The sequence below is a fragment of the Antennarius striatus genome, chromosome 18 (assembly GCF_040054535.1).
Source record: "Antennarius striatus isolate MH-2024 chromosome 18, ASM4005453v1, whole genome shotgun sequence".
NCBI classification, from domain to species: domain Eukaryota; kingdom Metazoa; phylum Chordata; class Actinopteri; order Lophiiformes; family Antennariidae; genus Antennarius; species Antennarius striatus.
Window position 1 is genome coordinate 13,279,180 of NC_090793.1, and position 16,228 is coordinate 13,295,407.

The following is a 16,228-nucleotide window of genomic DNA, read 5'->3' on the forward strand; positions in this document are numbered from 1 at the left end:
CATCCTCAAAGCAAATACTGCATCTGTAGTACTCTTCAGACAGTGTCTAACTGGATAAAATGGTGAAGCATTAAATGAATAGGTAATAGATTGTTATATCTTCTATACCAATTTTACAGGATATGTATGTATGTATGTATGTATGTATGTATGTATGTATGTGTGTGTGTGTGTGTGTGTGTGTGTGTGTGTGTGTGTGTGTGTGTGTGTGTGTGTGTGTGTGTGTGTGTGTGTGTGTGTGTGTGTGTGTGTGTGTGTGTGTGTGTGTGTGTGTGTGTGTGTGTGTGCTGAATTACATGCTTTATAATTCCATTATGAATTTTGAGCACCAAGTGCATAAAACTGATACAGATTTAATTAATAATTAGAATACAGTAGTAATATTAATATTAGCAGGATGTGTCTATCTGCTGAATTTAAGAACTACACTGGTTCTCAGTATCGTAAGTACAGTTGTGTTGAAAATAATAGTCTTACAGCACTAGCAAGATAAATAGTGGTTTTTGTAAGAATTTCAACTTCTACACTGCACGCAAGTATCTGCTTCTGCTTCATGCTGCTGATTCTGTGAAACTGAGTCATTAATTGAAAGGGTTGTGTCAAAAAAATAGCAGTGCTGACTTCAGTTAGTGAGTGAGGTGTCCCTTATTTAAGTATCAAGGCAACTGATACTGCATATGCTGGCTGCGTGTTTGTCCTTGAAACACAAAGTAAAATGGGCTGTTCAAGGTATTGTTCAGAAGAAGAGCGTTCTTTGATTAAGAAGTTAAAAAAGGAATGAAAACCTATAAAGCAGTGCAGAAAATGATAGACTGTTCATCTAAAATGATATAAAAAATTTTTTAAATGGCAACCAAAACCAGAAAGGGTGAGGAAAGAAAAATAAAAATGACTATTTGAAACCATAATTACGCAATAAACATTCGTTTTTGATTCTCAGGAAAATTGAATCTTCAAGAATTTGTTTCTTCATTCAGTACATTTTTGAGTTTGTAAATAAAGATGTAAACAAGGCTATTTTTTAATACTATTTTTCTTGAATTTCACTAAAATATTATCAAAAGCAATGACTTCCACTTTCCACATTCACTTTTCTTGCTTTGAAATAGAATGTGCAGCGTCCCCAACACATTTATGTGCATTACAATAAAATTGAATTGAAGAATTTTGAAGTCTGTTGTATTATTATGAACATAACTATACCTCCACCAAATTTAACAGTCTCTTTTAACTTATGGTAATCACGAATAATACAGAATTAAAAGCACAGTGCTGTAACTCATTTTTAAGACAGAGTACTGCTTGAAAACATTCTGAAAGTTGTTGGAACCAGATTTTTGTTTGAATCCTCACCAAATTGTGCAAGATTTCTGAGAAGTTCATGAAAAAGTAGACATATTCTACTCTTTTCATACTCTTCATCTCAATCAGCACATAAATTCATAGAAATGTGTTCCAACACAAGAACAACCCATCCATTGTTTAATGGCAAAACACTCAGTAGCTGTTTTTGTTTTTGTTTTTTTGCGTGATGCTGCTCACAAAGGAAGGATGGAATCAAATCTAGATACACAATGTGGTCTCTGATAAGTGTTAAATATAAAGTAAGGAATGTTTTAGCAGTAATCACATTACCAACACACCCTTCAGAATGTTTGAGACTGAAAACCTGTTCCTTGATCAGAGGCTGCTAATGTTCATTCATGTTACTCTTGGCAAAAGATGGACATTTTAAGGACACAGTATAAAATGGAGTGTCATGAACAAAGGGCTGTAATGAATGTAATCATGTGGCGCTTACTATGTGCTATAATTTTCTCATAATGAATTCTTTAAACTGTATGTAGAGAGCTAAAGAAATAACACAGAATAATCAACAACAGGTTATTAACATCCAGTGTGATTGCAGAGTTGAGGCCTATACACTGGAACCGAATTGCAAGAAATAAGATGTTATACATGTGTTTTGATAAGATCTCACTATTAATGACATTTTTTGTGCAAGAAGCAACTCAAGAATGTCATCTGAATCAATTCACTTCACCAATTTTATGGTTCTGAGGACACAGCTGCTGTAACTGAACACAGTAATATCAATACATGTCGGGCATGTATACATGAGTTATCAATATGAAGTACCACATGTAAAATTTTCAGTAAATGTCAGTATAATTATTCTTGCTGTTGTTATTGTTCATTCTCGGTGATAAACAAATTTAATGGATATACTGCCCATTTTTGGAGCGATACCTTATTTTTCCATTTGTGAGGGGTGGTTGTCTCCAGTGTATCTTTAAAACGGTTTTATTCATTGTCAACAAACTGTGCATACCTAGCAATCATATAATGAAGTAGTGCCTTTTGTGATTAAGTTTTATTGAAATGATTTTCATTTTATGTTTTCATGACAACATAAATGTATTCTTCATGAAAGAGTGAGAACCGTTTTTGATGCGTATCTGGTGAATTTCTTTCTTTAACAAAATTGTGCAAGTACTGAATATCTGGACAATTCTTGGGACATTAAGCAACACTGTACTGCATTCAGGAAACGGTTTGTGGGATATCTACAAAAACTTCACAGTGTTTGAGGCGTTTTCACAATTTTTACATGGACGAAAGAAGCACAATAACATTAAATAGTAAACTGCTTATGACCATTTAAAAACAGTTATTTCTATAATCAATATGGAAAACTAAAACTCATCAAAGTATTTTCTTTGCAACATGATGAAACTGTCATTTACATTTTCAATTGTTTCATTTCACTGAACAGATGACATCTCAGGACCGTTGTGACATGAGCAGTAAATGACCTCCAAAAGGCATTCATTGCTGACCCCGTCTACAGAGGGTTACATAGCAAACATTTTTTTCTTCTCCAGTAGAACTCCAATAAAATGAGGTTTGTCGAGTGCCGCAGGTAGAGGAACAGACTGTCTGTGTGCAAACAGACCTCTGGTACAGCCTTGTTTATCAGAGAAGAGCAGCAATGCTGTGTCTTTTTTTCCATCACTGCAGGACAATGATTCAGGCTCTTACCAATGTCAGCCGGAGTCTGCAGCAGAACCCAGTAACTCCTTGTTCAGCTAAAAAAAATTGAGCCAAAACAACATCAGGATTCTCTATCCATTAACAAGTGCAACACACCTACCATTATGCTTTCTCACTCAAGGAACACCTGGACATGGCAGGTCTCCAAGCAACAAGCATTTAGTGCATGAAAAGTAAGAGGCATGACTTGAGAGCTGTCTCCTATTGAAGAATAAAAGCTGAGAGTGGCTATAGAAATAGTCTGTGATTTCTGTCAATGTATGGAATATTTGGGCTTTTTCTCTTTTGTAAAATTGTTATTTAGAACTATACAAAGCAAACTTTTCTAATTCAACTCTCCATGCAGCTTCAGTGTAGCCACATTCATAAGTTCATACTTGAAGCAAAATACTCGCAAGGGTCAAAATTACCAGACTGAGCTGAGTATAATGATAAAACAACAAAACAAACAAACTATGGTTTCAAATGAATACTGAATAGTGAGCAGAAACATGCTTATGCTATGAAGTTTTTATTTCTACATTTAAGAGCTTATTTGTGTCTATTATTTTCCACAACACAAACACATGGGCAGCAGAACACTATCAGACAAGAGTGCAAATTCCTGGCAGAGAAGGCACCCATCCAACATGGGGAAAATAAACCTTTAAAGAGCTATTTTTTAAGTTCACATGGCTGAATGGGGTGTATATTTTCTTTTCTTTTTTCTTCCTTTTTCTTTTTTTTTTTAAATTTCCGCAGAGTTATTCGGAGTGCATCTGAGCAGAAGTGATCCAAGCAAATCTAAACAGGGCGTTAACACGTGGTAACGGAATTGAAGCTCTTACAAGACGCTCAGAGGCTCTCAGCCGACGGGGACCCGCCGCATGTGTTTGTCTGAGCCTCTGATGTCACTGGATGAGCAGCGCTGGTTTCCAGTGCGCACCTTCGGGGACGCAGCTGCGGCACAGTCAGCGCATTTTCTACTCGTCCGCAAACACTCAGAAACCCACAGTTTATGCCGTACTCGCATTTTGATTTTCAGCATGTGCCTGAGCGCCCTCCCACGCCGCTGTTGCTGGATTTAAACTTTTTGTGGAAGCAGGAAAAAAAAAAAGAAAAAAAAAAGGTAAGGTGGTTTTACCTGTCTCACAGCGTGAGATGTTCGCTCCGTTATTTCCATCTGGAGTTACTATTTGCACTAACAGAGAAATGCGGGGTTTTTTTTTCATTCCCTGTCAGTCTTGGGGGATCCAGCTGTCTGGATCTACTGTATTTTAGCGCAAGTTGAGCGTCAAGTTTACGCCCAGCAGGAGCGGACAGCACCATGGAGAGCGGAGTGGTGCGCATCTATAGAGAAGAGCGGTGTCCCCAGGGACAGGGACAGCCGGAGGACTGCATCCCAAACGTCACATGGCAACCCGGCTCATCCAACCTGTCGACCTACAGTCCCAACATCACCTGGGACGCGGATCCGGAGCCCATGTCGCCCATCATTCCCATGATAGTCGCGCTGTACTCGGTGGTGTTTGTGGTGGGCTTAGCTGGGAACTGTTTGGTGATGTATGTCATCGTTAGGTGGGTTTTCAGCTTTAAAGCATATCTGCCACTGTTATACGCGTGAACGCGCCAGTGATGGTGTTTTAACGAATCAAATTTTATCACAAAATAATGGTAAAAAAAAAAAAAAAAAAAAATTAAAGGAGACTTTACGCAAATATTCGGCTTTCATCGCAGATCAATAAAGGATACTGATTCGTGACGCGGTTGGACAATCTTGTCTTAAATTTATCTATTTATTTATTAGTTTCATTGTCATGCACCTGTGTTTGTCTTTGTCTTAGCTGTTATTGTATTTTTAATTTCAAAACAGATTTCTACATTCTGAGCCAATACTTTCTTCACCAATGAGGACAGTGTGTTAAAAGTGGCAAAAATGGTGTGAGGAGATTTTAGTCAAAATTTCCCCTTCAAACTCCACCTTTTCAATTGTGAGCTAAATTGTGAGCATTACATTTTAAAACCTAGAACGAAGCAGGACATAATGTGGGCACAGAGTGACCATTATTTTACTTATTTTCCACGTCTCCTTGATGTTTATGCAGTATTTTGTCTGCTGCATTCATCTGTTCATAATCTCTTTATTTTATTTAACTGATGCCTTTGTAACTAATACCTTAAAATAAGTTTATGTGAAACATTTTTAAAGGCCATAAAAATAAAGACAGGAAAAATTATGACACCCCCCCCCCCCTTTCATATTTCTGAAACAGATACACCAAAATGAAAACAGCCACCAACATCTACATCTTCAACCTGGCTGTGGCCGACGCTCTGGTCACCACCACTGTGCCCTTCCAGAGTGCCGACTACCTGCTGAACTCCTGGCCATTTGGTAAGGTGGCATGCAAAGTCTTCATCTCCATTGACTACTACAACATGTTCACCAGCATCTTCACACTGACCATGATGAGCGTGGACCGTTACGTGGCTGTGTGCCATCCCATCAAGGCCCTGGATTTCCGAACACCCCTTAAAGCCAAGATCATCAACTTGGTTATCTGGGTGCTGTCGTCTGCTGCTGGGGTCCCTGCCATGGTGCTTGGCAGCACCAAGACCAATAACGGTACCTTGATCTAACATATATTCACATACTGTATATTCACTCAGCATTTGTACTTTGTAAGCGTTGCCAGTCTACTTACAGTATTTCTGCTCATATGTAGACACAAAAGACCAACCAGCTGGAATTAAGCTCTTTTGTGTGAAATATAGATTTCTGTCAGTCCAGTAGCCTTGAATTATAAAAATTGCCTTTAAAGAACGCGCTTCAAATTTTTAAAAAAAAGGATGATGCAATGTGGGTTTGATGAGAGCCTATATCACAACTACTTGATGATGCTGTAAAGGATATAATGGATTCCTCACAGCTTGACAACAGAGTCTAAAAGATTCCACAATTCATTCAATAACCATCTCATGTGTTGTCTCTGTTTGCGATCAGCATCCAAATCTAGCAGAAGGATCTAACTGTGGTCTTTCTCTCTCTGTGGTGATAAGGTCACTATGTCTTAGGAGCTGTCACAAACATTGAGTTAAAATGAACAAATGATGGATAATCACCTTTTTTGACTATGGCTCAAATATTAAACATGACCGTGTCTCTGTATTTTACTTTTCTGCCAACTGCATGTTAACAGAAACTACAGAGTGTACCCTGCAGTTTCCTGAACCCTACATCTACTGGGACACCCTGATGAAGATCTGTGTCTTCATCTTCGCCTTTGTAGCACCTGTCATCATCATCACTGTTTGCTACACGCTGATGGTCATGCGGCTGAAAAGTGTGCGCCTGCTATCAGGCTCGCGTGAGAAGGACCGCAACCTCCGCCGGATCACTCGTCTGGTACTGGTGGTGGTGGCGGTCTTTGTGGTGTGCTGGACGCCCATCCACATCTTCATCTTTGTCAAGTTGATATCAGGAAATATACCTGAGACCACCACTGTCATGGCTGCTTATTTCTTCTGCGTTGCTCTTGGCTACACCAACAGCAGTCTCAACCCCATCCTCTATGCTTTCTTAGATGAGAACTTCAAAAGGTGTTTCAGAGACTTTTGCTGCCCTGGTGCCCGACCCAATGGAGACTGTCAAGGTGTGAGTCGGGTCAGGAGCACCCTGCGGGACCATTCCTGTCCCACAGAAACCAGAGGAAATATGAGGCAGGCCAGGCCCATATGACTAGCAATGGGCACGTCCTCTATGGCCCGTCAGGGCTGGGAGGACTCCAGTGACCTGGGATTGACTCAAATCACCACCTCCCTCTGAGGGCTAGGCTAAAGAAAGTGAGAAATGATATTTATTAACCCAGTGTGACAACAAGTCCAAAAAGTATATCCACTTCAAGGATAATGCATTCTTACTCATTTTATCATTGTCAGAACATGCCAACTAAACTGATCCAAAAAGGTAGAAGAAACTGATCTGACTCAGGAAGTTTCAAACTGATTGTTGCCCAAAAGCTACTTTAACATCAATGTTGTGCTGATGACGTCTCCATTATAGTATTTATTTTGAGGTAATAGCACACAGATGCCATCCTGCTGCAGAAGACATTCACTTGACCACCAAATGTATGTCAGTGCACCACTTACAAAGAGTCCATTTGTAAAACTGCAAATCTGTGCTCAGCTGTCTGATAACTTTATTTAAAATACATTCATATGAGTCTAAAAATTAATTTCTGTGGAAAACTCACTGGTTTGAAGTCAAAGAAGAGTGATCTTTCGTTGCTTGTTTGGCAACTACAAATGTGTTGAGTAACAGTAAGTTATTTTATTTTGTATTGAGAAGATCCTTTCTGACAAAGTTGGAGTTCGAAGTATTAAAATTTGAATATCAATTTCATAGAAGATGACAAAACCGATCCAAAAGTATTTTCTCATGTGGCATATTCATATTTTGTTTAACAGATTGTTAACAAGGCTTCACATGAAGGCGAATAACGCTGTTTTCATGTGAATTAAATGGTTGGCTTTGCGTACAGGATGAATATGATTCACTGACACTTTGGGAGAACAAACTGCATCATTGCTGTTGTTTGTAACAGATTGTGTTGTTTGTGAGTTGTAGATTGGTGCTTTGCTGTATTAGTACCTTATAAATATCTTTGAAGAGTCTCACGTGCCCAATGAGCCCACAACCTCTCAGGTATCAACGTCTGTGCAGTATTTTCTCCTCCAATAGATATTGGATTTCTAGGGTTGGAACTATAATTATCTGATGCAGTATTTCCATGCTGTGTTGTCAAATATCAAATACTTGACATTTCTACACAACAGGGTTTTTGTGGTCAGATAAGTTATGATGAGGGGTTTTTTTTTCAGTGTGACACTTATCATTTTGAACTCTTTTGAATTTTAAGTTCTCCATCTGTAAATTGTCATTTTTATTTTACTTATTATAATTAAGTCAGGAGCATCCAATTCAATTAGAATCGATCAAGTCAAAGACTTGTGATAGTTACAGTATAGCATTTAATATGTAACAGTCTAAATAAATGATTCAATGGTTACAGAAGAAAAATGTTTTGTTTGCCTAATTGTTCTTTGCTTTTCTTCTTCTTGAAGATCAGCAAAAGCCACTTTTCCTTTATGTGTGTGGAAGCACATGCTGTTGTAGGCTTATCTCTGAAGGTCTTACCGAGGACATGTTGCTGTAAGCCGGTTTTCAGCATGAGTTTATTCTGCTAATAAATCGACTGAATGAATTCATCCCACGCAGAACTAACATATACTGTATGTGTAACATGGTGCTACATTGTATCTGTGAATCTGTCAGATATTGCTGTAGATTCAAGCTTTGAATGTCAAACCATGCTTCATACATGCACAGCTGAATCACAATGGAGTATATTGTTAAATGCATATATTGTATGTTATTGTTGTATTGTTGGAGTGACAGTAGCTCCGTCCACTGGGTCTTGGACTGGGGACAGGAGTGTAACCAGTTCAAGTCTGTGTGGACCAAAATGTTTGGAGTGAGTGGGAGATGCAAGATCACCTCCTGAGCACTGCCAGGGTGCCCTTGATCAAGGCACCATCCACTATATAAGTTGCTGATTTGGCACGCTCCATGTGAGAGCTACCCACTGCTCTACCTCCCATTATCTGCATGCCTACAGGCCTCTCGTGTGTGCACAGGCCTGTACCAAAATATATGTGTGTATACAGTATATTCGTGTGATTATTAGAATGGAAAGAGGTATTTCCCTAAGGGGATTAATAAAGGATTTATTATTATTATTATTATTATTATTTTGTTGTTGTTGTTGTTGTTGTTGTTGTTGTTGTTGTTGTTAATGTATGGTGCAATTGGGGCAATAGCGTATTTTGCAATGTAAGAGGAATGTGCCTTGCCCACCAAGTGAGCCTCCTACTTATCTGTTCTTTTTTACTTTTTGTACTTATATTGTTTAGTTAAATCTCTCTCCTTAGTTTAGTTTCTCCTTTTTTTAGTCTCGTTGTGCCGTATATGTCCTGTATTGTCAGTGATTTTCTCTTGTGTGTTTATCTATCTATCTGTTTATCTGTCTGTCTGTCTGTCTGTCTGTCTGTCTGTCTGTCTGTCTGTCTGTCTGTCTGTCTGTCTGTCTGTCTGTCTGTCCATCCATCTATCCAATTATTATTATTATTATTATTATTATTATTATTATTATTATTATTATTATTATTATTATTATTATTATTATTATTATTATTATTATTATTATTATTGTTGTTGTTGTTGTTTTGTTTTGGGTTTTATAATAATAATAATAATAATAATAATAATAATAATAATAATAATAATAATAATAATAATAATAATAATAATAATAATAATAATAAATGGAACTACACATAAAGGACATGGATTTCATTCCTGTGTAGGTGTGTTTCGATTAAAATAAAATGTGACCCAATATCAAGACTTGTTAACCATCTCTGGTGTTTCAGATTTTTTTTCCAGATTGTGCAGTCTATTCAGTCTTGATACAAAGTCAGTGTTTCCATGGTGAGTGCACTCGGTGAAGAGATTCAAGGTTTATTGTGCTTAATATGAGTTGTTGTGTGTCACAGTCTTGCAGAGGAATTTGCAATTCCTTAAGCGTGTGTTTTTCTGCCTCTGTGCGCACTTTATCACTCATTTATTAATCCAGCCTGTCTGCAACATTTGTGAAAGTATCAAAGGTGGCAGTATAGAACCAGCGCTATCTGCCACCTGTGCTTAGAGGTTCTAGGTGCAGCTCCAGATCTAATAAAATTACTGTCATCTACACTACAGATCAGCTCAATCTACAGCACAGCGTGAACTGTCAAAGTGCTGCTTGTGGAAAACAAGTTGATTTCTATTTGTTTTTAAGTACCAAGGACAGAGAGTTTTTTCCTTTGGTTGAGAATGCTGTCCAGCAGCTGAAAGGCCAAATGGGTCATAGAGTTCTCCAAAGAGTGGAGAGACAAACTGAATCAGTCAGACTCTGTCTGAAGCTTTCAGCCATAATGAGCAAATTTCTGCTCTTTCTCTGTCTTTGTCCCTCACATCAGTGTGCATCAGTGAGCCATTTTTATATATATATATATATATATATATATATATATATATATATATATATATATATATATATATATATATATATATATATATATATATATATATATATATATATATATATATATATATATATATATATATATATATATATATATATATATATATATATATATATATATATATCAGCTCCAGGAACAGGCATCAGTGGCTAACAAGGCTCTAATAGGTTTCATTGTTTCATTGTTAAAAGGAAGATAATGTCTCATTGCTGTTTTAAACATTCTCAAGATTACACTGAGGGAGAGAGGGAAGACCACTGTACATTAACTGTCATCATTATATGTGCTATGCAATCTCAACATTGACTGAGAATTAATTTATAGTAGGCCAGATATATAACGATTAAGTGAATGAATTATATACATTTATAAATTGCATTGGTGGGAGTGAGGACAGACTTCTAACTATGGTGACGCTGTATTTGCCTTTTGTTATGAAGAAGTAATAAAGCCAAACCAAAGAAATTGGACAAATTTCTCAGGTCTTTTTTGCACTTTATTTATTACTACTTTTTAATGAACTGCTGCCCTGTTGCTTTTATTGTTGTTTTATATTTTATGTTTATTTTACATGTACAATGTAATTTGATTCTGCAATACATCTTGGAGTGGTGTCTAGATATATAGATAGATATTTTATTAATCCCGGAGGAAATTGTACATATCCACTGCTCAGGCATTACATCATGAATAAGTACTGGATTAAACAACAGGATAAAAGGAAACACTGACATCACAGGACATACCACAAGACATACACTACACTAACAGACACATGCAGCATTAACAGGACTTATATACTAAACTATAACTAAACTATAAACAGTATAAAATTAAATTAAATCCATTCAACCCCGTGCTGACCTCGCCACCCCCCCCCCTCCTCCTGAGAGTCATTGTACCCCCTGATGGCATGGGGCACGGAGGAGGACCTCAGCCTCTCTGTGGAGGCGCTGTGTGACAGCAGTCTGCTGTATATTTCATGTGCAACATATGAAATATACATATTCACATATTGTAAACATATTAACATATATCATATTATCAGAAATTTACAGTTATATTTACAAAACTATACACTACAGACTGCAGAACTGATGATTACACTGGTCATCCAGATTTAGAATGTTTTGTTCTTTGAGTTCTTTGAGTTCTTTGAGTGGTCTGCTGGGAGGATTTCTGTACAGTCTGACGGCCGTGTGCAGGAAGGACCTGTGATAGCGTTCCTTCACGCATCTTGGGTGAAGCAACCTATGGCTGAAGGAGCTCTCTAGTGATCTTAGTGTGCCCTATAGAGGCTGGGAGTGGTTCTTCATCATCGATGACAGCTTGGCTGTCATCCTCCTCTCCACCACCACCTCCTCTGAGGGAGCATCCTAGGACAGAACCCGCCCTCCTAATCAGACTGTCCAGTCTCTTCCTGTTGGCCGCAGTGATGCTGCTGCCCCAGCAGACCACCCCGTGAAAAATAGCTGAGGCTACTACTGTGCCATAAAAGGTCCTTAGGAGTGGCCCCTGCACTCCAAAAGACCTCAGCCTCCTCAGCAGATAGTCTGCTCTGACCCTATTTTTCCTTGTTTTTCTACTTATATTTTGTATATATTTATAATTACATATTTATGTGTGCTTTTTTGTCTTTGTCTATTTGTGTATTTCAGTAGTGTATCTGTGCGTGGTCCTTGTTTTTTGACAAAAGCTGTAATCATCTTGATGACCACAAGGGGTCAGAAGTAAATGTCCTCGTTGGTCAGATGTGTTTCCGCCAGCCAATCAGAACCTTATACGTCACAACCCTTGCTTCCGGGTGCCAGTAAATACAATTCACCGTTACTTTGGTCCCTTTCTCTGTTCTTAGAAAGCTAAAGGCCCACCATACTTTAGAAAATGAACAGAATATTCGGACGTGGAAAGCCGAAAGCGCCTCCTCCGAATCTGTCGGACTGTATTGGGAATGTGAGTCCATGTCAGGCTGAGATATGTTGTTGTTAATGCACGTTTCATGCAACAATAATGCTAACGGTCACAGGAGAGCAGGCAGCTCAGCAAAGCTGGTTAGCTAGCTGTGTAGCTGCAGCTAATTCTTCTTTTCTAACACCACTACGTTCATTGTCTTCTGGGCCTAGATTGGGAATGTATGCAAAATGTGTGCAACTCCACCGCTGTCAGTTCTTTGACAGTTGTTTAACGATCTTGCTCCGTTTTTCACGGACACTGTGAAAATAGTGCATTTTCATAATGTCTTTAGTCTCTTGGTGTTCAGGAGATCGTTCGTCTTCACAGCGCTTCATCCGCTTGTGCTTGTAAATGTCACTCAGGTGGATGCGAGGTCAGAGTCCATAGAGAAGAAGATTTCCAGACTCGATGCTGAACTTTTGAAGTACAAGGATCAAATGAAAAAGATGAGAGATGGGCCCTCGAAGGTAAAACACAACAATCATAGCTGTTTTGAAGATTGTCAATACATCAGATATCAATTTTTTTAATTTCTGTTTTTAACACAGAACATGGTGAAACAGAAGGCGCTGAGAGTTCTGAAGCAGAAGAGGATGTGAGTGCTACCATTCTACTCACATGGCTTGTAATATCGTTCGATTTAACAGCAGATTTGTTTGTCCATATTTGCTGATATGTATAGTTTATCAATATGGTCTGTATATAGTGTTACTTGACCGAAGTGGTGGACACTATTTATATATGATGTTACCATCATGCAGGTTTGCATCTAATATAAACATCTAATGTAGTGCGTGTCATTACTCATTAAAATGAAGATCTCCTTATTATATGCTTTGCTTAAGAGTATTAGCCAATATACTGTCAATATACAATAGAGGGGTAGGTTTGACATCAGAGATTTTAAAAACATAATCAAAACAAGGTGCTTTATAATCAACTGTGTTATTGAATTTAGGTATGAAGGTCAAAAAGAGCAGCTATCTCAGCAGTCTTTCAACATGGAGCAGGCCAACTACACAATCCAGACTTTAAAGGACACCAAAACAACAGTAAGAGATGCACAACATATGGTAACACCAGGTATTTTGAATTAGTTTTGAGCTGATGTATTTATAGTCTCACAAATCATTTAATCAAGAAAGAAGCATAGTGAGGAACAAATCCTCTTCACACTGACACCTTATTCCTTGTGCAAAAGCATGTGCATTAAAAGATGCAAAATGGATTATTTGTCAGTAGTTATTTTGATTTTGATCATTATCAGAATTTACCTTTTGTTTTATTTGCTTTCTTTCCAGGTGGAGGCCATGAAAATCGGGGCAAAAGAAATGAAAAAGGCTTACAAAGATGTTAAAATCGATCAGATTGATGTACGTTGTATACTGCTACACTTTTTTATTATTGCTAATAGACAAGCATCTCTGTGTTGGCGGTTTAGATCACTAGTCCCAAACCTTTTTTGAGCCACAGACCACTTTAACGACAGACAATATTTTCATGGACAAGGCAGATAAATATAACAAAATAAAATTATATGACCAGCATAAAAACTGGTATTTTGCCACTTTCTTTTTCTTCGATGTTGTAGGTTCTTCTTCTGTATCCTCAGAAAGAATCTTCCCAAAAACGTTTGTTTTTGGTTTATTTTGCCAGCGTGAAAATTTCAATTCAGTGGTACAGTAGTGTATTCTGTGTTACCGGCTGGATCGGCTCCTTTAAGAAGGTAGCCATGTGACCGAGGCAAGCATCTTGACATACGTCAAGAGTGACTCGTAGACAGATGTGGCGTAGAGAATTCCGTAATTTTTCGAAACAAAACATCGTTCAGAATCAGACAACAAATAAAATGGAAATAATTACGTTTTTTTTTGTGCGACCCGGTACCAAATTGACCCACTGATTGGCACTGGTCTGCGCCCTTGGGGTTTGGGACCACTGGTTTAGGCTACACAAGTTTTCAATATTAATTTTTTTGTTTTTACTTTGCAAGCAGAATTGCCTGAAGTTCAGATCTACATTGCTTTTAGTGTGGATTATGCATATTTATTTGCTGGAGTTCAAGTCTCTGAAGCTGCCATTCTTGATATACTGTAATGTAATTTGGAATCACCAATTGTGAGACCTGCCTAACCACTAAACTAAAGCCAAATGATTCTTACATTTGTCCTGAAATGAAAGCTGTTTCTAGGTACCATTCATTGAAAGTGACCACATCTATTCGATCAATCAGGATTTACAGGACCAGCTGGAGGATATGATGGAGGACGCCAGTGAAGTGCAGGAGGCCCTGAGTCGCAGCTATGGCACTCCAGACATAGATGAGGATGACCTTGAAGCAGGTGTATATCTCATTGTCATTATTTACTTTCTGAGCACTGTCATTTGTAGAGCAGCTGAACTTCTATAAAGTCATCAGTATTTAGAACAAAAGAAATTACGGCAAACACAAAGGTCAGAGTTGAGGGTTGTCCATTGCTTGTAGAAAGTTCTCTATCCTGTTTTGTGCTTGTCTCAATGATCCTTATTTTATTTGAAGCCCTTTTTATCAATACATTCCAAACTAGTCCAACAGAGAGATTAAAAACACAGAATACTGAAAGTATTTTTTTAAAAACAAACAAAAACATCCCAAGTATAAGACCAGAAACACACCTTAGGTTGTGAACAAAGGCAAAATACTTGTTTTATGTCTCATCACTTATTTAGGGGGAGCAACATTACTGTTGGTAGGATGCAGAAGACAGGGTTAGATGGAGGCAATTGATTCGTTGTGGCGAGCCCTGAAGGGAAAAGCCAAAAGGAAAAGAAGAAGAACATTACTGTTGGTGCTGAATTTAATTACCTAGTGTAATAGCAGGTGTAAAGCATGTAGCGTGATGAAACACTCCAGTGTAACTGGTTTCAGAGCTGGACGCACTGGGAGACGAGCTGCTGCTGGATGATGACAGCTCCTACCTGGATGAGGCCTCGGCGGCTCCGGCTATTCCTGAAGGAATGCCCAGCGATAGCAAGACGAACAAGGTAACAGTCTTCAAATCCTCAAGTCCCTCATGTGTCAGAACTAACGATACATTTCTCCTGTTACACAAATCTATTCATACGGTTTCAGAGCTGCGTTTTCAATCATAGACTTCACTATATTTGTTGGACATATGACACAAAAATCAGGAGTCATTTTGTAACTGTGTTGAAGAGGTGACATCTGACACTGATGACTTCTCTGAGCTGATGTATTTATGAATGTAGGCCGAGTGTTCCTTCACACAGGCTATTAAATGTTCTTGTCTTTTGTTCTCAGGATGGTGTTTTGGTGGACGAGTTTGGTCTGCCACAGATTCCCGCCACATAAACAAGGAATGGATAGGAACAACTGCACAACTGAAAACACTTTTATATGTAGAGGAACGTTTGTACATGCAAACCCATATTTGACATGAACACTCCGATTTTGAAGCTTTGTTGGTTGTGTTATCACTACTGTACTGGCATGTGGCCTTTAAACATAAAAACTCCTCTTTAAGTCCCTGTCATTCTCATGCGTGATGCCCATCTGTCTCGTTCATTACCAGTATCATCTAGTAATTATTTATTCCTGTTTTATTTTCATCATAGTTTTCTGTTTAGGTTCTCAGTCATTCAGGTTTAGGTAAATCAAGAAGAACAGAAAAGAAACAACTGGATTTGCTTTAAGTTGGTTGAAGGCATTTCACCCCTCAGACAAGACAATAAGTCCCATTTATGCTCATTGCTATTCATAAGGAGGTTTTCGTCCCACTCACTCTAGTGAGCTGCTATGGTGATCTACATCCAAGTCTAAATGCATTGTAGGACCAACATCTTCACCCAACCTGAAGCAAGTCCAGTTGATTGTTTTCACTCTTGATTCACCTTGACATGATTGAGAACCTACACAGACTTGTGTTGTCTTGACAGTTTTGTTAACCCCTAACTGAGGCTATTTGGAACATGCAAAATAAACTGTTTTGATGTAACCTTTAATTATGGTTTATTGATTATGGTTGGTGACTCATTCTTTAAGAGTTTTCAATCACATCCTCTTTGATTCAGTAGGTTTCCGCTTTTTCTCTTT

The 16,228-nt window shown here is 38.1% G+C and overlaps 2 protein-coding genes across 3 annotated transcripts; both read left to right on the top strand.

The window, feature by feature from the left end:
• The first annotated feature begins 3,791 nt into the window (after positions 1 to 3,791).
• On the top strand, positions 3,792 to 6,772 carry oprk1 (opioid receptor, kappa 1). Its single transcript, XM_068340644.1, has 3 exons — positions 3,792 to 4,611; positions 5,307 to 5,659; positions 6,234 to 6,772. Exons 1-3 carry the CDS (start codon positions 4,361 to 4,363, stop codon positions 6,770 to 6,772), a joined length of 1,143 nt encoding a protein of 380 aa, XP_068196745.1. The 5' UTR covers positions 3,792 to 4,360.
• A 5,218-nt stretch (positions 6,773 to 11,990) lies between these two features.
• On the top strand, positions 11,991 to 16,125 carry LOC137612224 (charged multivesicular body protein 5). Of its 2 annotated transcripts, XM_068340642.1 has the most exons (8): positions 11,991 to 12,135; positions 12,498 to 12,602; positions 12,684 to 12,730; positions 13,094 to 13,187; positions 13,437 to 13,508; positions 14,369 to 14,477; positions 15,044 to 15,159; positions 15,437 to 16,125. In XM_068340642.1, exons 1-8 carry the CDS (start codon positions 12,067 to 12,069, stop codon positions 15,485 to 15,487), a joined length of 663 nt encoding a protein of 220 aa, XP_068196743.1. In that variant the 5' UTR covers positions 11,991 to 12,066; the 3' UTR covers positions 15,488 to 16,125. The 2 variants fall into 2 exon arrangements, with proteins under 2 accessions (XP_068196743.1, XP_068196744.1); XM_068340643.1 differs by lacking the exons at positions 15,044 to 15,159; positions 15,437 to 16,125 and adding an exon at positions 14,845 to 15,033.
• The last annotated feature ends 103 nt before the right edge of the window (positions 16,126 to 16,228 follow it).